This window comes from Fringilla coelebs (assembly GCF_963513975.1).
Source record: "Fringilla coelebs genome assembly, chromosome: 21".
In the NCBI taxonomy this organism is placed as follows: domain Eukaryota; kingdom Metazoa; phylum Chordata; class Aves; order Passeriformes; family Fringillidae; genus Fringilla; species Fringilla coelebs.
Window position 1 is genome coordinate 10,655,192 of NC_140047.1, and position 23,467 is coordinate 10,678,658.

Genomic DNA, 23,467 nt, shown 5'->3' on the forward strand with positions numbered 1-23,467 from the left:
CGAGGCAGTGTGTTCACACAGGATCACCTGCAGCACGTCCAGTCCCTTGGGTGGCTCCCAAAGGTGGGACCTCTCAGGGCTGGGGAGCTGCAGCTCTGTGGAACCAATGTCAGTGCGTGGTGACCCACCATGGGCTTTGCTTTCCAGGATTTCTTGACTGACCTGATGATGTCTGAAGTTGATCGCTGTGGTGAGAATGAGCATCTCATTTTCAGGGAGAACACACTGGCCACCAAAGCAATCGAAGAATACCTGAAGCTGGTGGGGCAGAAATACTTACAAGATGCCTTAGGTACGTACAGAGCGTTGGCAGGTCTCGCCCAGAGAAGTTGTCCAGGCTGCTCCAGACTGCTGCTCACCTGAGCCCTGATGGCCATCAGAGCCCTCAGCATTTTTCTGCTGGAGGGTGTCCCTGGCAGCAGGTCCGAGCCTGGACACGGCCATGGCCGCAGTGGGCAGCTCCCTGTGCCAGGGGAAGGTGACCGCAGAGCTGGCACCTTCATCTGCTTTCAGAGGAGATCAGCAGGGGATGTTTGAAGGCGTTCTGCTCCCTGCCAGGCTCCTGTCTCAGCACTGGCTGTCACGGGCTGATTGAATCTCCCCCCTTGCAGCCCCACCAGAGACGTGCCCGGCTCCTGCAGCGCTCCCGAGTCAGATGAGATCTCCCAAGTCGCAGTGATGCGCTGCCTCCCGGAGCATCCAGTACTGGGAACCCTCCTGGTGCTTTTTTTTTTTCCAAGTGCTGGCTCTGTTTATGGCTCCAAAAATACTTCTCTTGATGCAAATGAAAATAATTAGAAGCTTCTGCTTCTGGGCAGGTCAGGAAGGAATTACTGCATGCAGGGAACACAGCACGAGGATGGGGAGAGGCTGCCTTGCAAGCTCTGTGAGCTTCCATTGGATCCACATCCCAGGGCAGGATGAGCAGAGTTTCTATTGAGGTGTTAATTTTTCACTATGTTGGGTTCCTGCTAGTGGATTTGTATAATTTTGGCAAGGAGCAGAGAAGCATAAATACTTTATTAAGAGAATAATAATAATAATAATGAAAACCTTGAGGAAAGGGAAATAATTGAGCAAATTCAGACAGAGAGCCCACAAGAATAGCAAAAGAAATATTACTTATTTCTGCCTTGTAATGCTTTCTGGTTGAAGGCAAGTATGTAAGTAGATTACTCATAAAAATTCTCAAAAGCCAGGAGATTAATGATATCAGAGAATTTTGAAATATTCCCTTTTGGGGGCTCAGTGCTGCCAGGCCAGTTCCATCTCGTGCAAGAGGAACCTGGGGTTCCTGTTCACTGTGGGGTGCTGGTTCTGAGTGACCTTTTCCCAGGGAGATGAATCACCTGCATGTCACAAGGTGCCCCAGGGCAGCATGGCACTGTCCTTGGAACCGTGGAGCAGGTGATGGGGCCAGGGAAGAACAGCAGGCGTCACCTGCAGGCGAGCAGAGCAGCTCCAGAGCTCCCTGGCAGAGCTGAAAATACTCTGGAGAGGCTCTCCAGTATGTAATTAAAATTTGTTTTGGCAATAGGGAAGGATTGCAGATTGGAGTGGGGAAAAAACAGAATGGGAAAATCCAAGACAGTTGGGAATTAGGAGCAAACCAACTGGAATTAGAAGAAAACCAAACCAAACCATTCTCCCGGAACATTACCCAAGCTAAATGCTGCCTCCTCATCCCTGTCACCCTGTCCCATATCTCCCCAGTCACTGCTGGGATGAAGGACTGACCCCCAACCCTGAGTGCAGGGGCTGTGCCCAGCTATGCTGTGGTGAAAGGTGGCACAAGAGCAGAAGCTGGTGGAGCAGCTCAGTGTGAGCCTCTGCAGAGGTGAGGAGGAACAGCCAGGCAGCAAAGAGGAGCACGGGAAGACTCAAGGAAATATTTTTAATTTCATTTTATGTAATGTTCAGCTCAAAATAAGCCAAGTAATTTGTTTCTTTTCTTTAATTACCTATTTCTCCTGTGAATCACAGTGGTTTGTCAGCACCAGGGCACAGGCTGCAGTAGCAGGCAGTGCTACCAATAATTACAGGGCCTGCCAGCTTCCTTCCTCCTGGATTAGCCTGAGGGAGCATCTCTGGAGCTGGGGCAAGGGGCCCAGGGGGGTGCTGGGCAGTGCAGCCCTGATGCAATATCCCAGAGCCACGGGGACAGCACTGCCAGCTGGGAACAGGGATGGAATGTGCTGGGTGAGCTGTGCTGGGCGTGAGCTCCCAAGGAACTGCCAGGCTCTCCTGGGTCCTCTTGGAGACATGGAGAGCCAGAGAGCTGCCCCAGGGGCCACCACGTGCTCTTGTATCCCTCTCGTCTTCCCCCAGTGTTACGGGGTGCCAGGGAGCTGCTTGGGCACTGGGGCTTAGGAGTAGAGCTGCTTGAAGGCTGCACTTCCCATGTCTCCAAACCCATCACCAACTCTGTTTTGCAGGGGAGTTCATCAAGGCACTGTATGAATCAGATGAAAATTGTGAGGTGGATCCCAGCAAGTGTTCGTCTTCAGACCTCCCTGAACATCAGGGCAACCTGAAGATGTGCTGTGAGCTGGCCTTCTGCAAGATCATCAACTCCTACTGGTGGGTATCCCAGGAGTGGCACTCCCTCCTCCTGGAGTGCTGTGTCTGCAGGAGCTGGGACCTGTCCGCGGCTCTGGCAGAGCTGTGGAGGGGGAGCTGCCAGAGTTTGGAGTATCTGCTCTGGGGATGTGGCACCCTCCCAGATTCTCTGGCACACTTGTTTTCAGAGGTACCAGAGTCACTGGAGCACAGGGACAGGGCAGTGGAGGCAGGGAACACCAAGTGTGATTGATGCTAAATGTGTATGAAATTCTGAAATGAAAGGCAGATGCACGTCCTGGATCTTCCACCCTTGGAACAAGTCAGTCTGGATGAGACTGACAGATCTACACCTCCAGGAGCATCCAGCAAAGCTCAGAAATCCTGCAGCAGGCAGGGGCTGTGGCACCTGTGAGGAGCTGCCCCAGCACAGGCAGCTTTTGTTTGGGCAGATGTTCTCTGGTTGCAGAGTGCTGGAGCTGGGAGGAGGATGCTGTTCTCCCTGCTTGGCTCAGCATCCCACATTCCTCTGGATTAACCCCTCTCTCTCCCAGCCCTGGGCGGTTGCTGGGTGATGGAAGCCCTTTGCCTCCTTGGCCCAAGGCCTGGTATGCAGCTGGAGGCATTTCCGAGTTGTTTGTTCTCAGGGTGAAGGTTCTTGTAACTGGTTGGGACAGGCCCGAATATCCCAAATGGGCTGGTGTGAGGCACTGGATCCTGCTGAGGAGGTGGTGTTTGGCACAGCTGTGCTGGGAGCCAAGAGTCCTTGGGTCTGTGGCTACTGCTGCCTGCAGAGGTGACCTCACAGGGGAAGAAGATGGACTTGGGACTTTCCTTACTTGGAGAAACAGAAATATTTTCTTTCTGCTTTTTGCTAGTATACCAAGAGACTTTGGTCCTTGTCATGAGAGAAGGAGCATTTTTGTCTCACTGCTGGATTTCCAGCCTTTCTGCTTAAAATCTGGGCTTAGTTTTTATTAATGTATTTAGCAGCAATACTATTGTTACAAAACATCAATGAGGGATAATATTGGAGGAAGAAGGTCTTTGATAACAAGGATTTCTTGTTTTCTCTCCTCTCCTAGCCGTTGTGTTGAGGTCAGAAAAATTATTATTTATAATCTCCCAAGATACTGATTGTGCCCTCCTGGAAGCCAGGAAGGGAACTCATCCTGCTTAGGGGGAGAGCAAGGAGCAAGAGGCTTGCTCAGGCTGCCATTATCTACCACAGCTACATGAAGGGCAGGTTCTTTACAGGTATCCTATTCCTTATCCTTGGCTAATTAATAACTCTGACTCAGGAATGGTGTTTACCTGCTCTCCCAGGATGGATTCACCACTTCTAGTCAGCAGTGGATGATAATGGTTTGAATTAATGTCTTCCTAAAAATACCCAAAGCAGCACTCAAAGGTCACTCTAAAAATAGTCTTGAAAAGTGACCCAGGGAAAGTCAGGAATGCACGGGAAGTTTGTTCCTCTCATCCTGCCTTTCCAAGGAAGGCTGGAGCAGCTGAGCTGCTGCTCTGAGTGGTTCCCCAAGTCCTTTGAGCTCAGCGGTTCTTGGGGATTAATTGGGCTGATAAGTGTTGGGATTGGCCAAGGTATCCCAACAGCCAACGAACCCGCTTTAAATAGAGCACTGGAGTGTGTGTGCTCATCTGTGCAGAGAGTCAGGGAGAGGAAAGAGGTTCACAATAACCGAAAATTGTTATAATTATGACATAATTTGGACATCTGGAAAGTTTCAGTGTAAGCAGAATTTCAGCATGTGGAAGCTCGTTACTGGGAAGTTGGGTAATGAATTACGGGCTCATTTGTCACATAAAGCCAACGATCCGGATTCCATCCGCTGTGACACAATTAAACTTCCAGGGGCTCCAGCCTGTGACGGGAACGTGCGGGTGCTGCATTTCAGGGGTTTGCTCTCCAGTCACTGCACAACCTGTCCTGATCATTCAAGCCTCAAATTGCTTAAAGGATTCTCCTGTTTCTGGGCAAATACCATGAAGTGAAAGGGTTTTGTCCAATTGTGTGGATCAAGCCAAAGACAGAGGAGAATTTATCCAGCCAAAAATGTTGGCTAATGTTATTTGTAGAGCTCAGGGTAAAAAAGCTCGTGGGGGTGAAAGTGTGAAGGGAGCACAGAGCAGAAGCTGAACAGGATGGCAGCATTTTCCAGGCTGGAGTGTCATCGCTGTGTCAGAAGGTCAGATGGCCTGAAATGGAGCCCGCCCCCCCTCAGTTGCTGTGGTACCCCCATTGGAACAGCTCTGGGTGTAACACAAGGACAATGGTTCCTGCCTAGGGCACTGAGATCTGTGTGCCAGGGACACTGGAACCAGTGGCCAGCCCAGTGCCAGCCTGCTTCCAGGTGGGAGTCTCCAGCTGAATAAATAACACATGCTGGGAACAGGATAAGGTGGGAACAGGGAGCTGGGGAGGGCCGAGCAGGAACAGGCAGCAGCTCTCCAGCGATAAGGGCTGCTGCAGTGAGTGTCTGCTGGCCCCCAGGGAATTCTGGCATCCGGGAAAGGCAGGCTGAGGTCTGTGCAGTTACAAGGCTGGAGTAACTCTGGTGGGGCTCTGTGTTTGTACTAGGCACAGTGGGATTTGATCCAGGTGCTTAAACAGAGTATTACAGTTTGCACAGCCCCCCCTGCAAGCTCCAGCTGTGCCAGAGATTCCTGTGCTGCTGGTGATTCTTCAGGAGATGCTCTCCTTACTGGCTAAGCTTCCTCTAGCTCAGAGTACCCCATGGCACAGCCACTGAGTCCTGAAGAGTTTCTGTGCAGTTTGTTTCATATGCCAGTCTCCCCAGTTTTCTGGGATCTTGGTATCCAGCATAAGGTCCAATAGAAGCTGCTTCTCTCACAACTTTACAGAGCAGCTTTGCTTTTTCCCCTAGGTGGTTTCAGACTCCTGACACTCCAACCCTGACAGACACTGCCTGTCCTTGTGTCATTTCAGTGTCTTCCCGAGAGAGCTCAAAGAAGTTTTTGCCTCGTGGAGACAGGAGTGCAGCAACCGAGGCCGCCCCGACATCAGCGAGCGCCTGATCAGTGCCTCCCTGTTCCTGCGCTTCCTGTGCCCGGCCATCATGTCCCCGTCCCTGTTCAGCCTGCTCCAGGAGTACCCCGATGACCGCACCGCACGCACTTTGACCCTCATCGCCAAGGTCACCCAGAACCTCGCCAACTTTGCCAAGTAAGCCAAGCTGTGGGCAGGGCAGGGCTGGGGAGGGGCAGAACCTCTGGGTGCGTGGTTAGAGCCACGGCACCAGGACAGTCCCACGCTTGGCCACTCCTTTCCTCACTGGAAAGGGCCTGTTTGCTTCCTGTTGGCTTTTTCCCCACATCTCTCTGGGATTTGTTCCCTCACTGTCAGGTCAGGGAGATCATTAAAGTTTCCAAAACAGGACATATTTTATGAGCAGGAAAACAGGCTGTTTTGACCACATGGACAAGCAGTGGGGTGGCAGTGGGGACTTTGTCCTGTGATGTCCTGCAGATGTAGGACCAGAACCTGATCAGCAGCAGTGATGTGCGCTCAGGAACTGTTCCATCCCTCCTTTGAGCTCTGGGACCTTCCCTGCTATTAAAATGCAGCTGATTGAACTGGGAAGGCCTGAGAACAGAGACACCATCAATTTCTAACTAAGCCCATTGGTTTGATGGAAACAAAGCGAGAGATTTCTGAAAATCTTTCCACTGGCTGTAGCTCTGAGCTACTTATCCTGAGCTCTGATAACAAAATGATGAGCTTTCTGAAACATGAATGGACAGTTTCTATCTAAAGCTCCTTAGATCTGGAAACTGGCTCAGTGCTCACACTCACAGTCAGCAACGCACAGATGCGCCTGCGGATGCCGGCAGGAGATGTACAAGTGTGTTACACTAGATGACAGAAATTCTCTGTATTCCTGACCAATCCCTAACTAAAGGGTTTTCATGTTTGCAGCACTTTGCAGGAAAGGCTCTTTAACTAAGCTGACATTAGTCAAGCTGAAGTGATCAAGCCAAGCTGTCCTGTGCATGGGCCGAGCCTGTCCCACGGAACCGCTGGCACAGCACCAGCTGCTGCCAGGACAGTCCAACCACGGGGCCCACCCTGTTGTGCTCTAAATCAAACAAAATATTGCGGGTGAAGAGCTTGGAGGGCAGAAGGAGGTGGCAGGAAGCCTGAGGGGACAATGGGGCTGGCCCAGCTGCAGGGGGGACTCTCCAGGGGGATCCCAGAGCAGTTGTGCTGACATTGCTGGAGAGTGGCAACTGCCCCCATCTGTCACTGGGCTCCAGTCAGCTGAGGGTGATTGCTGTGACAGCATCTTGATTTCCAGTGACAGGTCCTGTTTCTGGAGGCTGTGCCCTGACCCAGAAGACACTGGGCTACCAAGAACTCCTTTGTTTCTCCTGTTTTCACCTTTGTTCCTGATGTGCAGATCACACACTGATGCTGGATCAGGCAGGGGTTGATTTTGGTTCCACGGTTAGTGAGGTGTCCCCGGTGTCTGCTCACAGTCCAGGGACCCCAAGGGTTGGAAGGATTGAGATGCCAGTGGAAGGTTCTTAGCTGTGTTGTACCTCTCCTTTCCATGGACTGCAGTTTTTTTCCTGATTTAGCTGAAATCTGTGTTGCTCTCTCAATAGGTTTGGCAGCAAAGAGGAATACATGTCTTTTATGAATCAGTTCCTGGAACATGAATGGACTAACATGCAGAGATTTCTCCTGGAGATTTCCAATCCCGAAACCATCTCAAACACAGCTGGCTTTGAGGGCTACATTGACCTGGGCCGGGAACTGTCCACGTTGCACTCACTACTCTGGGAAGTCATTTCCCAACTGGAGCAGGTATCAAGGGGATGACAGGGACAGCTCTGGGGGCAGGAAGTGATGGAGAAAATGTTGTTCATGTGATTCTCTGAAGAGACTCTACAGAAACTGGCAAAGCCCATAGTTCTCTAGCAAAAAGCACAAGATGGTAATTGTTGTTGGTGGTAATTGTTCTCTCTTTTGTGCCCAGGGCACTGCCACCAAACTGGGGCCTCTGCCCCGGATCCTGCGGGACGTCAACGCCGCTCTCAGTAACCCGGCCTGTGTGCAGGTGTCAGTCACGGCCGAGCACGCCGCCTCCACGCCCAGTGCTGGCAACAGCATCTCTGCAGGGCTGCAGAAAATGGTCATAGAGAATGACTTATCTGGGTAAGAGACCAGCGGGGCCTGGCCACGCAGCAGGGACACACAGAACAGTCATGCAGAGACAGGCTGGACAGGGTGCAGTGTGGAGTTGGCTGATCCACTGACCAGGCTCTCCCATTGCAGAAGTGGCGCTGGATGTAGTTCAGCTCTGACTCTGGAGAGAACAGTGGGTGGTAGTGCCAGTCCATGGCTCCCTCCTGGGCCCCTTGAGAGCCAAAACTGGGGATGTGGTCTGGGAAATGAGGAACCTGGTGGTTGTGGTCTCAGGTGTTGAGATGTGGCTGCAGAAGCAAAGGGTGCATCCTTTGAGGACTTGAGGGTCTGCTAGTGCTGACTTCAAGGTGATGGATGGTGGTGTTAAGGGCTGTGAGAGATGTACAGGATTGGCCTCGCCCATCTTTGTACGAAGTAGGATGTGTGCTGAATTCACTAGCATCCAGACATGGATAGTTCTGTAACTATCCACGCTGTAGAGGCCTCACAAGGAACTTCAGTTTACTCTGTCCAGTTTTTATAATTCTGGGAGTTTTCACTGCTGAGCAGTGATTCACAGACACAGTCACCTACATACTTTTTGGCCTGATTAAGTAAGGAGCTTCATTCATGGGGAGGATGAGGCTTTTGCAGACCTCTAATATTTCTGTTTGTGGAAAATTAAATGGAGCCCACACAAACGGAAAGACTGTGCTAGTAAAATAGTTTGTAAGTGGAAACTGCAAAATATTTAACAGTTTAATTAGGAATGAAAGGCAGCAATGGCACTGGACTTGCTCTAATCAGAGCTTTCATCTCTAGTGCCTCCCAGCATGAGGTGCAATTATTTAAATCCAATGCTATGGAGGATCTCTGACAATGTGCTTCCCCCCCAATACTTGCTTACAATGCACCATCTTTGATCAGCAGAATATTCACATGAAGCTACTGCAAAGCTCTTTCTTCCTATCCCCAAGAAATCAATATTGCATGAATGTGCATTGCAGCAGGAGTGGAGGGATAACCTTCAGGTGCCAGGCTTTAGCTCTGCTGTGTGAGCACTCACTGACCTGGGAGGCCTGGTGTGGACCCGGCCCCCACAGTGTTCTGTGCGGTCCAAATCCTTGCCAGTGTGCCCACAGGAGCTTGCTGCCCAGGTACAGAGCAGGCACATGGGACTGGCATGGAGACAGCCTTTGGGAGCAGGAAGGGTGACCGCACTGAGCCAGAGCAGAGCAGCCCCCAGGAGTGTGTCCCTCAGCCTCGTGACAGTGCAGTGCCCTGTGTGCACACACTGCCCTCACTCACCTGCCCTCACCTGCCTGTTCCCAGGCCAGCCCAGGGCTCCACAGCACCCTCCCCACTCCTCACACTGTCCCTGGCTGAGCCAACCCTATCCCTGCTCCTGCCAGGGCTGGGTCTTGTCCCTGTCCCCATCCCTGTCCCACACAGCTGCGCCACCCTGATTTCTGAGTGATTTCGTTTTCCTGCTCCGGTGCAGCATTCACAACTCTTCTTTTTTGTTTTGTTTTCCTCTCCTCTTCTTACGCACTGACTTCCCCGCAGTCTGATAGATTTCACACGGTTACCATCTCCAACCCCTGAAAACAAGGACTTGTTTTTTGTCACAAGGTCTGCTGGGGCCCAGCCCTCGCCTGCCCGAAGCTCCAGTTACTCAGAGGCCAATGAGCCCGACGTGCAGATGTCTAATGGCAGCAAGAGTTTGTCCATGGTGGACTTGCAGGACAATCGGCTCTTGGACAGCGGGGCCAACGCGCCCGGCACAGCCGACTCGCTCAATGACAGTCAGTCGTCCCTGGGGCAGTTGCAGGGCGTATGGACCACACGGACTCAGCAGAACAGCGTGACGGGCATGGCCACCGTGCGCCGGGTGGGCCAGACCCCCACCACGCCGAGCGGCGAGAGCGCGCCCGGCCGGCCCCAGCTGCTGGCGCCGCTGTCCTTCCAGAACCCCGTGTACCAGATGGCCGCCGGGCTGCCGCTGTCCCCCCGCGGCCTGGGCGACTCCGGCTCCGAGTGCCACAGCTCGCTCAGCTCCCACAGCAACAGCGAGGAGCTGACGGCCAACAAGCACGGCTTCGCCGGCCCCGCCGCCGGCGAGGACTTCTCGCGCCGGCCGGGGGAGCTGGCCCGGCGGCAGCTGTCGCTGACCGAGAAGGGCGGCCAGCCCACGATGCCGCGGCAGAACAGCGCGGGGCCGCAGCGGCGCATCGACCAGCCGCCCCCGCCGCCCCCGCCCGTCACCCGCGGCCGCACGCCGCCCTCCCTGCTGAACACGGTGCAGTACCAGCGACCTTCCAGCGGCAGCATGATGTCCTCATCGCCCGACTGGCCTGGCAGCGGGGCGCGGCTCCGGCAGCAGTCCTCCTCCTCCAAGGGTGACAGCCCTGAGATGAAGCAGCGCACGATGCACAAACAGGTGAGTTCGGGCTGTCCTGGCCCTGGCACTGAAGGGGCCAGGTGGGGTTAGCCCATGGATATTGCTGCCATGGGAGGGCATGTGGCTCTGAACTGCCACATCAGTGCCAACCCCATAGTGGCATCACATGTGGGGATGTACCTCGGCTCTGGCACCTCCGGCCTGAGACAGAGGCCCTCCACGGACAGGAACACAGAGCAGCATCCACTCCCGGTGTCCCTCTGTCACATGGCACACTGGAGGGTGACGGCGGTAGGTGGCAGAGGCTCAAGGACAACGGCAGCCACGCCGCTGTCCTGCACTACCATCTTGTCACTGCTTTGCCTGTCCATGCCCAGGCTCTCATCCCATGCCATAGCCAACCCCGTGCCATCCCCCAGGCTTGGAACAGACCCTCATCTTCTGTAACTAAGAGCCTCCCTGCTGCTGCTCCTGTCCCAGCAGGGCCATGGCACTCCTGGATATTCCTGTTTGCTCTGTGAAACCCTCCCATAGGAGCAGGGAGGAAGGAGCCCAGAGTGACATTCCTGCTGTGCAGAGCTCTGCAGTGATCCCAGTCCCACACCACCTGCTGGGCTGCACAGAATTCCATCCCACTGTCTGTGGAGTAAAACAGAAGGCAGTAGGTCACAGGCCTAAGGCCTTCTGGATGTCCTGCCATGGACAAATGGTTTTTATAGTGCTTATTTATTCACTCTACATTTCAAAACCAGCCCTACAGAATATTATCACAGTAAGACCTCTGTGCCAAAGAAGAGTTGTAAAAGAAAAGCAAACACAGAAACTGGACAAGCAGCAAGAGTCCACTGCACCCAGACCCTGAGTTAGCTCAGGCCCTTCTCCAGCCCTCAGTGTTGCTGTGCCTGCCTCTCCCACACAGCAGCTGTGGAGCCTGGTCAGTGCTGCCCACAGAAGGTTGCTCTGTGATTCCGGTATCGATCTGTAAGCGCTGGCATTAGCAGCGCTGTGCAGCAGCCTTTGTATAACGCAATCAATGCTCGTTAGGGACAGAGGGCACAGAGCTGGGCAAGGACCAGAGGCCTGGCTGTAGCAGGGTTTCTTCCAGAAAGACAAGGATTCTCCAGGTGGCCATCAGAAAGCTCTTGCGAGGTTCTCTTCACAGATTCCTCCACCCACACCTGTGGTCCTCTTGAAGTTTGTCTTCAGACCTGAAGTCTCAGAATGCCTCTCCCACCCTTCCTGTGCACATTTTATTTCCATATTGGCAGCATGAGGATTTGTAGCCAGCAGTGCTCATGAGCCAAGTCTGATGCTTCCAATTCATAAGTCTGGAGGTAGAAGACCAGACTGGAAGATGGCATGGGAAAGCTCCTGACCCCAATGAGGAAATGAAACCAGTCCCTACTCCTTCTGACACAGAACCTCCTGTTCTGCTGCCTCACAGTGACTGGGTTTCTCTGGAATGAAGGAGAAAGTTTCTGACATTTGTGATTTGTTAACTTGAATTCTCAAGTCATTAACTTGAATGACCAAGTCATGCAGATCCCATGTTTTCATCTCAATGTTTACTGCAGCTTATAACAAGGCAGGATGGAAAGGAAATAGCTGAAGAGTGACTTCCTGGTATTGTGGTTGGAAAATATTTAGGCAGTGCCACTGGCAGTTCCTGCCCAGGCCAGGACTGAAAGGCAGCAGACATGACTGTAGCTCACTGACCATGGAACATCACTAGTAAGTGATAGTGAGCATTTAGACCTCTTCAGCATCCTTAGTGTAGCCTCAGCTGGAAAGAAACTTCTCCAAGAAGGCACCTGCACAGTCATAAGGAGAATTTCAGTTTTCAGATCTTGTTTTATGGAATCCATGAAGCAAAGATGGCTCATAACAACATGAAGACTTCAGAGAACTTTTCTCATGGAGTGAAAAAAACACATCCAGTCACTCTGCTCTCCTGCAGCTCAGCACCTTCGCAGGTCGTGTCCTTGTGAGGTGACAGGATCTGCTCAGACACCAGGGCCATGACTTCGAGCAGGTTCCACTGCTTGACCCAAAATCATGTCCAACTGCAGAACAGGAGTTGTTCCTGCTCCAGTCCCAGCTGCTCTGGTAGCTTAACCTGGCTTGTTGCTGTCTGAGCAGCATGGGAGAGGGTCTGCTTGGAAGGAAACTCTCTCTCTCCAGCTTCATGACCATTTGTGTTACAGGTTTTTCTTTTGTCATGGTTGTATCATTGTTTCATTGTAGGCCCCTTCTCCTGTGAACCCCAATGCCCTGGACCGCACTGCTGCTTGGCTTTTGAATATGAACATGCAGTTTTTAGAAGATGAAAGCATTGACCCAGATTCCAAGCACAGGGATAAGCTCAGGAATAAGGACGAGCTCAGCCAAGCAGAAAAGGTAAAACCTGATTGGATTGAAACAAGTTTCTGAATAGAGAGAGGATTTCCTTGAATGTTATTCCCTGAGCACCCTGGGGAGAAGGTGGGCTGTGTGCACATCCCTGTGCAGCAGAGAGGGGCCAGGTTGCTCCCTGTCCTACTTGGCCTCACAGGGAACTTGTGGGGAATGTTTGGGAGGCTTTCACACACTCAGTGACTGGAATCACCTTCTGATGAAAGCAAGTAAGAAAGACGGGAGCCAGGAATCAAGTGCTGATGCTGCCCTAAAACAAACTCTGCAGCCAGCCAGTGCCTCTTACTCTTCCCATTCCAACTCACCCAGCTGCTGGGAAGAAAGCTTAAAAAGGGGATTAAGCACACCTGTAACAGAGGTGGAGTAAGGCACAGGCAGCCTCATGCCTCACAACAGGGACATGGAGGAGGAAGAAGCTTCCATGTCAAAAAGCTGTTCACAGACCTAAAAATTAAGTCCAAATTTTGGTCTCAGAGACATCACTGGTGTCTGGGGTGACTTTGTGGCACTTCCACAAGCTTATGGCGGTGTCACACACATCAGGGGGCCTGGCCAGTCAGGGGTCTGCCAGGAAGCCATGTGCAGGGTATTCAGTCTCAGCCCCTGAGCCCACAGAGGCTCTGTGCCTCTGAAGCAGAGGGGTGCTGCTCCCTTCCCCTCCTTCCTGGGCAAGTCTGGGGTGGGAGAAGCTGGGAAGAGACAAAGTAGGCCTGGCTAGGATGACAAAGAAGGCTAAAAATGAGGATCCAACAGTAAGAATCTGGGAAAATCCCATCTTTGCTGATTGCTGCTTCTGCAAGGTTCTTTCTCAGCAGCCTGGCTCTGCCAGGATTGTGGCACTTGAGCATCTATAGCATTTGGGATGTTTCCTCAATGTGCTTCTCTTCTATCACACCAGCACTGCAGACATCATCCTTCCCTAAGTCCCCGTCCTGTTTCCCAGCACAGACGTGTCTCTGGCTTTGTTCCAATAGCCTTCCTGTGCTCATTCAGCTGTGCTGTGTCATTTGGGGGCTGTCACCTCTTAAACCCAAGGAAAATGCCGAGGGCAGGAGTTGTAGGAGCTAGGAGGTACAAGGCAGCGGCTCCCAGCTGCCCCAGGAAGATCAGGGCAGTTTTGTGGCTTCAGCCCATCCTGACTGGGCACAGGGCAGGCAGTGATGGGGTTACAAACTCTGATGGCATTGCAACATCCCAGTGCCTGCCCCAAGCCCAGCAGGAGCCCTGGCCCAAGCTGTCTCATTGCCATGCAGCATCTTTCCTTACTCTGCTGTCCCATCAGTCACTGACATTCAAGATCACCATTAGCATAACCTCTCTCCCCATTACTGTAAGAACTGAATGGTAACTGAGAATGAGACAAGTGTTCTAGAGACAGGAGCGACTCCTTCGGGCTCTGAGGCCTCTCCTGCTCTCCTCTGAGCTCACTTACGCTGCTCCTATTTTAAGGCTAGGGTAGGTATTTAATCTTTCCTGTTCAAGCAACTCCCTGCTGTCTGACTTTAGTGCTACTGTGCAGCTTTGTTCCCTCATTGCTTCAGGTTCCATGTGCAAACCGTGTCGTTCCTGTGCTGCAGTAAGAGCTTTGCTAAAGGAAAACCACCTCACTCCAGTACTTTTGCAGTTCAGGAAACCATCAGCTTCCTGAGTTCTAAGTTTTCAATCCTTGGGAGCTGCAGTTATTTTTGAGTGGAGTGCTGGCCAGTCCCCAGCAGCAGCCTGGCTGCCCTCCCTTCTCCCTAGGGCTGGTCTGGAGTCACACGGTCGAGCAGGACTGTCGACCTGGGACATGACCCAGCCCATCATTGCAGTGCCTACCCAGGTATGATGGCCAAAGGGAAAAGGCCAAGTTAAGACATAACAGAGTGCACTTCTCTCAGTTCATTAATAATACTTGTAGCTTTAACAGCCTACATGACTCAGATGGAAGCCTTTTTCCTGTATCTGACTTTAAAAGCATCTTGTCACATTATCAGCTGCATGTTAATTACTCTAAAGTTATTCCAGTTGAGATGCTTTTTTAAAGACTATGTCCAAATATAATTTTTTTAAATCAGAGCAGTTTTCTTGTGCACACACTCACTGGATTTTCCTTTAGCAAAGCAAGTTTACTGAATGCTGTGCTGCTGCAATAGCTGAACCCAGTTTTACCGAGTTCAAAAGCTCTTAATTTTTTTAATTGCTTTATGTAATTCTGCTGCTGATTTATAGCTTCACCCAAGTGAACAGTACAACTGTGGGGTCTTGGCTTCATGCAGCAGCTCTTCTTGGACTGAACCCTGGTTGGAGATCTGAGTTAAATGCTGGGCCCCAAAAGGCAGCAGTGCTCTGTGCCCTGCTCAGCTGGCACAGTGCCTTCGGCTCGATGAAGGGTGCTGACACAGCAGTGTCCTGCATTTGTCACTGCCCCTCGTGCTTGGCACCCAGCCTGCCCAAAGCCCCCCCATTTACTGCTGCAGACTGAAGAGCTCCTGCGTGAACCCCAAACTCCACGCTGCAGCCTCCCTGCCTGAGCGAGCCCCGCGCTGTCAGTGTGAGAAGCTGCCCGCCGCCTTTGCCAGGGCCTGCTCTAACCTGCATTTCCCCTGTGAAATGCCAGACTCTGCTAACAGCCCACTCTCTGCACCTGCCAGCGACCTGCCCGCCCCGCAGACCCGGCATCGCCCCTGGCGCCGCGGAGAAGACGGAAGAGGAGGTGTCGGCGAGCGGGGTTGTCTGATACGGGTTTGCAGCTATAGTCTGATACAAGGACAGGGGCGTGAGCGGGCTTGGGGGAAACCCTGGCGAGGGCAAACCCTACGAGGTAACGTGCCACATGTCTTTTCTCCTGTGTCTGTCCCTGCGTGCTCAGTACCAGCAGGACCTGGTGGTACTGCAGGACAAGCTCCGCATCTCCAACAAGAAGCTGGAGGAGTATGAGACTCGCTTCAAATGCCAGGAGGAAACCACACAGAAGCTGGTGCTGGAGTACCAGGCCAGGCTGGAGGAGAGCGAGGAGCGGCTCCGGCGGCAGCAGGAGGATAAGGAGATCCAGATGAAGGGCATCATCAGCAGGTACAGGGAGATGGGAGTGCTGGGGATGGCAGTGAGGCAGGGCAGCCTGGCTGGCATTAGAGCTCACCCCTTCTCAAGAGAATCAGTATTCTTTGGAGATGCAGGCAGGTTTCACATATGGGTTTTCCCCTCAGTGTTACCTGGGACCAGGAAAACCCTGATGTTTTCCTGATGCACACGGACAGAACTTCAGGAGGGGAGAGTTTGGAGGCTCTGGCAGGCTTTTTCTGTACATACAGCTATGGCTCTCATCACCATCCCTTATCTATAACTCTAAAAGCCTTTCTCCCACCCCGTGGAAAGTGGTTTACACTGGTCCAGGGCTGTTTCAGTGCAGCAGGTTTCACCTTTACCTGAGCCAAGCCCACTTAGTGCTTTCAGTCAGCCCTCACCACTGGGTCAGCTTTTGCTGGGCTGTCACTTCAGCTTTGGGGCACTCTGCTAGAAAGAGCTCCAGGGAAGAGTAAGAGCCAAGAAAAAACAGTTGGTATGTAGATAAGAAGAAGCAGAGTGTGAGGGTAATAACTGGGTTTAGCAGAGCCCAGCCAGTGTAATTTTTTCTTGTGTGCTTGGCTCCCAGACTGATGTCGGTTGAGGAGGAGTTAAAGAAGGACCACGCTGAAATGCAGGCTGCTGTGGATTCCAAGCAGAAGATTATTGATGCACAGGTGAGTGCCCCATGCCAAAGGCTGCTGCAGTTTTCAGGGTGGGTTTGCCAACACACTCCCTGCAGCAATGCCACCACAGTGAGACTGTGTGGGTGAGTCAGCACCAAGCTGCAGGCAGGGCCAGGGCAGCTGCAGCAGGACACAGTGACTGTCACAGCTGTGTGCAGCCTTGCAGCATGGCACAGAGGGCGTGGAGTGGTAGTCTGGGGAGAGATCATGCCCACAACTTAGTCAGTGAAAGGATCACATCCCCTGGAGCATTGCTTGATGTCCCAGTAATGCCTGGATCATCAATGCCCAAGAACCTGGACACAAGGAACACACACCCTGCCCACAGCCAAGCCAACATGTTTTTTCAGCCTTTGGATTGTGATTTGCAGGATTGGGAAGCTCAGTTATTGCAATCAGTTACAGTGGAAGAAGAGCATCACATGATGGATGCAAAACACTGTGCTTGGAAAAGAGAATATAAAAATACAGCCCATAATCTTCTAGTTTGTTTAACAGAGACCACCATGTCCTCACTATCCGGTTCTCCCTACAGCTTGTGGCTTGGAAGTGATAGTATATTCCGGCCTTATACGTAACAACTCTATTGATCACTACTCAGGACTAATTCACTGTACAGCTAATGGGACAGTAGCAACTTTGTAAAAAAACACCCAGCTTTTCTGGAGAGGAATTTGTTCAAAGTTGCTAAATCATTCATCCTGTTCTGTTCCACACTGCAGAAGAGCCAGGCAGACCCTGGGTGTCCCTAAGGTGTCAGTGGTGGTACCTGCAGCCTCCCAGCAGCTCTGGGATCTTCTCCTGTCCCCTGCACCTCGTGGGGTGCACGTGAGGTTCTGACCATACCCCTGCACACTCTCTGCTGTTCTCTTTCAGTCACCTCAGGCTGTACATGTGTTGGACGTGTTCATTGCTGGACTTTCAGAGTTACACACAAGCAACTGCTATGTCCCTGAGCTGGTTCTGTTCCTCTGCTCATGGCAGTCACAGGAAGATGACATTTGTTCAGTGTCACAAAGAACAGGAGTGGTAGAATCAGGCTGCAACATGGAAGCTCTTGCTCCCATCTTTACAATGCTGTAATCGGTGAGAGCTGCCATCAAAGACAGCCTGGGAGGCTACAAGTCATTTAAACTATTAATTTATACTAATTAAATACTGACAGGAATAACTATCTTGGGAGAGTTTGGGTTTAGAAATGGAATCCTACCATCTTTTGTAACAGCTGAGTTAGAACAAACAGTACAGTGTATAACTGAATAATTAGAGCAACTGTGTTAGCTCCATTTTCATCAGGATCCTGAAATAAATATAGCTCACACTGCACAGGCAGGGATATTTGTAGCCCTGCGGATTTCAAAAAGTGCTGTGTGGCACTTAAAACCCCCCACCTAGGAATGCCAAGGAGAAAGGTCCTGGTCCAAAAGGCCTCTGGGTCACGGTCTTGGGCTGACATTCCAGAGGGACAGGGCTTGTGCCTTTCCACTGACCATGGCCTCTGCCATTTGCTTGCAGGAGAAACGCATTGCTTCCCTGGATGCTGCCAACGCACGGCTAATGAGTGCCCTTACTCAGCTGAAAGAGAGGTACAGCATGCAGACACGTAATGGGATCTCCCCCACAAACCCAACTAAATTGCAGATTACAGAGAATGGAGAATTCAGAAACAGCAGTAATTGTTAACGTGCGGAGGGCGCTGCCGCAGGAGAGGCCTGGCCGGAGGGACCGTGCACAGCAGGCGTGAGCCGCGGCTTCAGAGAACGGCTGCTCCCCGAGCACCAGCTCCTTACTGCGGACGGCGCCGACTGACCCTGCTGGGAGATGTCCTGCCAGCACTTTGAGGGACGGGAATGTCGAGTGTGAGATGAGTGGCATAAGGAAATAACATATATTTGAGAATCGCTGTCACTGTTGGATTTGAGTCAGTGTTTAATGTTCAAACAAAAGTAACCTTTTCCTTCTAAACCGCCCAAAGGATATGCCTCACCCCTCCCAGCAAGGAGTAACGTCCTTGTCATGCAGTAAGCGAAATAAAGGGAGCTTGGCAGAGCCTGCAGCAGGCAGGGGCCCAGTAAGTCCAGTTCAAGTGTACTGCTGGATGTAGCATCCGAGGGAAGGCAGCAAAGCCTGGCCCGCTCCTCCTGTGACTCCCCCCGGAGCACAGCCCTCCCAAAGTGAACTCCAGCTGAGCCCAGCATCCTTCCTGGAGGCTTTTGTGAGGCTGCTGACTTTTACATCATCCACAGGGCATTTATGCAGCTAATTAGTGTTAATTAACTCCGCCCACCCAGGGAGTACAGTGCAGATGGAAGGTCAGGGCGGTGTGGTGGCCAAAGGGGTGCTGTGTGGGGAGCCCCGGTGGCAGGGGGGCAGGACTGGTGCTGCTGGGGGTTCCTGGGCAGCCCAGGGGCACAGAGCAAGGCCAAGGCTCTGGCACAGGAGTGGAGGGAGGAGCTGGCACCTGGTGAATGGCAACTCGATTCCTTTGGACAGCTTCTGCTCTCTCACAAATAAAGGGGAAGAGTTCTGTAAGCAATAGCCCCAGGCATTGTCCCACGCACACTTCCTGCCACAGAATAAAGTGAATGTTGCCTGAGCTTGGTCCTTGAGCTGTGATTAAGGGACAGGGGCTGGATTTGCTGGTGCCTGTTGTGGTAGAGGGGGAGTGAGGTGGCAGCTTCCTGCTTGATCAAGGGTTCATTGTGGGGATGGAATGCTCTGTGCTGAGAGTTTTACTATTTCTGGGGAGAAAAACAGACAAAGAAACAAGAAAAAGCCCTGAAGAACCATGAAGATCGGTAATTGTATTTCTTTTCTTTCACAGTATGCATTAGAAAAAAAAAGATCCCATTTTCTGGAATACTGTCCTCTTTAAATTGGGAATGAGCACTGCATGGAAATTAACCGGCTTGAAGAATGTAAAACATGGTCATAAGGGAGTAACCACCAAGAACAGCAGCCACCACCGAAAGGCCCCTTGTCAGGAGCACTGTGCAGGCATAAGCCAGGATTAGACTTTCCCAGCGCCGAAACGCGCAGCTTCGGCACAGACACGTTGTGCTCAGCGGAGGGGCGCCCCTTCACGGGGGCTATGCCGCTGACCTGCCGCCACGGTGTGCTTGTGGGTTTGTGGTTCTTGCAGTTAGCCCTTCACAAGTCCCACTCTCAGAGCAGGTCCCTCGTACCGAGAGCCAGAGGTTTCTCTGAGATACGGACAGTGTACAGTGTACAGGACATCTGCCTATGCTCCCTCTAAAGGTTAACACTGCTCAACGCCTGTCCTAGCTCCTCCTGCCATGTGTAAATGTACAGCCCAAGGGACTAGGACGTTCCCTGAGCTCTGCTCTGCTTAGGTACCGTCTCCAGCCTCACACTTCCCAGGCAGCCTGAGCAGAACACTTTGCCAGTAAGCTCTGCATTGCCATGCTGCCCCACAGCCGTAAGGCTTCTTAACAGCATTCTTCCTCATGCAATCGTTTGCAAAATTTAAGATGCTCTTTTTCCTACACGTTTTTCTGGTCCCTGGAAGCCCTGGGCCAAGCCCAGGAGGAGCGAACGTGTTGCACTGAGGTCTCCACACCCCGCCACCACCTGCCGAGGGGTGCAGCACACAGCAGACCCCAAACGGAGCTCCTCAGAGCAATGTCATAACTCAGTACTTATGGCAAGTACAGTCACCTTTGAATTTTGGAGACTAGCACAGATGGCTTTGAAGAACCTCACAAATCTGACAAGGTTACAACTGGAGAAAGACCCAGACAGGTTAGGAATATACAGGGTACTGTGAACCGTTGGGTACGTAGATTTACACCTGCCACTGTCTCAGAGTCAAATACATAAGAACCCTGCAAAAAAGACTATTTTAAATGCTTTTGCCCTAAGATGCCTGTTTAGAGCTGATTGTTTTGAATTCTAAATATTTGTGTTGCGAGAGACTGGAGTTTTTCAAGACAGAAGTGACATAGAGGAATGGAAACGCTAACAGGGCATGGGGCGGGCGCCCCACCAGCGACGTTTCCATTCATACATGGAAGTAATTTTGGGATGCAGTCAGTGCTCTCCGTAAGAGCTGGAAAAAGAAACACCCACAAGCCAATTGTTTAGTGCTGAAGCTAAGCACAGTACATCTTAATCTTCTCAACCACAAGCCAAGGCACTGCTCCCTCCCCACCCCAATCTGTCACAAACTCCTGGTTACCCTCAAACTTGCAAATTACTGAACACATTGTTCTGCTGAAATAGCAGGAATGCTTAAATCCTTCCACAGCCAGTTATTAAAATCTTAAAAAGTTCCAGTGCCAACACCTTCTGGAGTTGATGCTTAGTTTCCCAAGCCAGTACAAAAAGAAATTTAAATCAGGATGAAGTCTCGTTACAGTAGAGATTTCCCCCTGTTTTTCCCTGTTTCCTTTTCTTGCAACTGTCAACAACTGGACCTAACCATGACTCTTCCCCTAAAAAGGTTTGGGGGCAGGTGTTCAGGCCCAGGCTCAGTTCTGTTCCTTCAGTTTGTGTTCTGTTATTTATAAGCTGTACATTCTCTCTGTGTGTGTGTGTGTGTGTGCGCGCATGTGTGTGTGAGTGCAGGAGCCCCGCGTGTTCCCTGCCATGGCCTCGGAGCTGGTACCTGGCATAGCAATACCTGGATCCCGAGAGGTGCTGCAGCACCAGAGCAAACCACCACTGTCCCCAAGGTTTTGTGATTGGCTCCATTTCCTTCCTGGTTCTTGCGCTTTCTACAGTGAGAGGCTGTTCTAGTGCAAACTCGTCAAAGTGTAAACAAAGCAAAAACAATTTTTATCTTAATACAAGTCTTAATATTTTTTTGTAAATGTTCTCAGTGTTTACTGTACCGTATCTATCTCACTAACAGTTGTATATAGTAACTTACTTCTGGTGCTGCTTATTCGGTCGGGATTTGGCTGTATCTCACTGCTGTGTTGGAGAGGTGGGTTCAGGCTGCCAAATCCAGATCCAGACCCATGTTCTGATTCCAGCCTCCTCCCTTGGGGATCTAAGGGAAGGGAGCAAAGCCATGGATCCAGATTTGTGGTGGGCCCACCTCAAAGATTCTGTTTTTAGAGTTTTGATTTGGGGTTTTGTTAAACTGTAGTGAACACTCCTGAAAAAATGAGCGGTTTTCTGTGAAGGGAGATAAAAGAGACTGACCGGTATCCCAAGGTTTCTGCAGACTGTAAGTATCATCATTTTGGACAGGGATTATGGCTTCAGTGCCAAAAGATGGGAGGGACCCCAGTCCCTCCCCATGCCAACTAATACTACAGTGTAGTCACCAGCCCCTTGTGCACCAGTGTAAGCAAATCCTGCCGCCATCCAAAGAGTCCGGTGTCACTTTGCATTGTCATTTGAGTCTGGTTGGTTTTGTTTTCTGCTTTTGCAGCTGTAAAGCACTGATTGCACTGTGAGAACACGTGGAACCCTCTGGTCTGGGAGCCAGTCCCAGAGGTTGCTGCAAGGTTGCAGGACACAGGTTCTGCTACTATGAATACTCCTAAAGGGCAAAGGGACTTGCTGGACCTCACTGAGGTGTCACAGGCTCTCCTAGAAAAGCGATCAGCAAGGAATCGATCATTCCCAAAGCTTAGATAGCTCATAAGCTTTTTCCTGTTCCTAATGTCCACGCCCAGATGTAATAGAAAATGTGCTGAGGTCTGTTCTGTGATGGACAAAGAGAGAGGATTTCCAGTCACAGATGGCAGGTGCATTGATGTGTTCAGCCAGGACAGCCACAGGCTGTGGCCCAGGGGTCTGATCTGAAAGGGGCTCATTTTCCCCAGCAGTCCCAGGGCAGGGGGAGCAGCCCTGGGGCGAGGCCTTCCTGACAGCAGCCTGTGACCAGTGGGTCCAGCAGCTCCACCACAGTCCCTGCCCTGTCCTTCACACAGCTTTGCCTGGACAGTACAAAGCAAAAGTCCAAAGGGAACACCTGTGACACCGTTCCTAGGTGGACGCTCCGTCCTTCCCACCTGCAGTGACTGTTGGGGCATTTCCTCCCAAAGGTTTGTGTTCAAAGCAGTCCAGGCCTCCAGGCTGTCCAGGACTGGGAGCTCGTGTGGGGCAGAGCCACAGCCTCAGAGCCACCAGGAGCTCCCTGCAGTGGCCACAGGAAGGAGCAGTCCCTGCCCATCCCCAGCCAGTCTCTGAGCCTTAGGGCCATTTCAGAGGAGGCTGCTCAGCCAGAAGGCTCAGACAGTGGCACCCGCCCTGCTCTGACCCCACACAGACAAACTGCTGCCTTCTCCTTCTCCCTTGGGGAAAATCACGCGTGGGGGAGCAGGAGGACAAGAGCAGCATGAGAACATGCAGCTCATGGGCCGTCCAAACCAAATCCACTCCTGAGGGCGTTGCACAACATCCAGAAACAACCATGCTTCTAAAAAGGGTGTCACGTTCAAGCATTGACTCACAAATCACCTGAGCTGTGACATTGCTGTAAATGCCATGTGGCTCTGCATCAGCTACCAGTACCCCAGAGTGCAGCCTCCATGTTCACATATTCCTTTATCATACATCACTGTGTCTTAAGATATACCTCTCTCTGTATATCTGCTTAGGCTGATACTTGTTCCTGATAAGCAGTCACTATGTTTTATATCCTCTTATAAAGAAAAACAAATTTTTTTTGTAAGTATGTTTAAAAAACAAAAATGCAAAGTGGAAGTGTTTGCTGAATCTCCTTCAGCTCCTTTTAAACTATGTAATAATGTACAGAGAAAGTTGTTGGTGTTGAAAGAAATGATGTGGCTGTGCAATTTATGTACATTTGCAATTAGAAATATTAAAGATTTATTTAGATATTTTACATGAGTGCTCCAGCACCTCTACTCAGTCATTTTCCAGCTTTTAGAGCATCCTGGCACCTGGCACATGCCATATGCACACACAAACCTGTCTTACTTGCCTCCCCAAAGAGATCACTGAAATTTGCTCCCAGTAGAATTTTAGCTCTGACTCCACCACTTTCCCTTCACTTGCTTGGGGGGTCTGACAGCCAGGCCTGCTCCTGTCCCCACCAGTCCTTACAAACCACTTTTCTGCCTCCAGTAAAAGTAGCAGAAAACTTGGAGGAAAGTCATTAAAACCCTGGGCAGCATCAGCACCTCTGCCTCATTAACATAATCATAATTAGCCCCTCTGGGAGAGGTGGAAGTCAGGCTGGCTGCATCAAAATGG

The 23,467-nt window shown here is 51.5% G+C and overlaps 1 protein-coding gene across 8 annotated transcripts in view; it reads left to right on the forward strand.

Annotated features, from left to right (window-relative positions):
• DAB2IP (DAB2 interacting protein) overlaps positions 1-23,075 on the forward strand; it is a 125,220-nt gene extending 102,145 nt beyond the window's left edge. For 5 of the 8 annotated variants that reach the window (XM_084219813.1, XM_084219817.1, XM_084219816.1 and 2 more), the window contains 10 exons: positions 148-292; positions 2,436-2,580; positions 5,528-5,764; positions 7,207-7,408; positions 7,581-7,759; positions 9,296-10,169; positions 12,375-12,527; positions 15,394-15,596; positions 16,177-16,264; positions 17,789-23,075. In XM_084219813.1, the coding sequence (XP_084075939.1) occupies positions 148-292; positions 2,436-2,580; positions 5,528-5,764; positions 7,207-7,408; positions 7,581-7,759; positions 9,296-10,169; positions 12,375-12,527; positions 15,394-15,596; positions 16,177-16,264; positions 17,789-17,956 (2,394 nt within the window). In that variant the 3' untranslated portion in view covers positions 17,957-23,075. The remainder of the gene's footprint in view (positions 1-147; positions 293-2,435; positions 2,581-5,527; positions 5,765-7,206; positions 7,409-7,580; positions 7,760-9,295; positions 10,170-12,374; positions 12,528-15,393; positions 15,597-16,176; positions 16,265-17,788) is intronic. The other 3 variants (XM_084219811.1, XM_084219810.1, XM_084219812.1) reach the window with 3 other exon arrangements.
• The last annotated feature ends 392 nt before the right edge of the window (positions 23,076-23,467 follow it).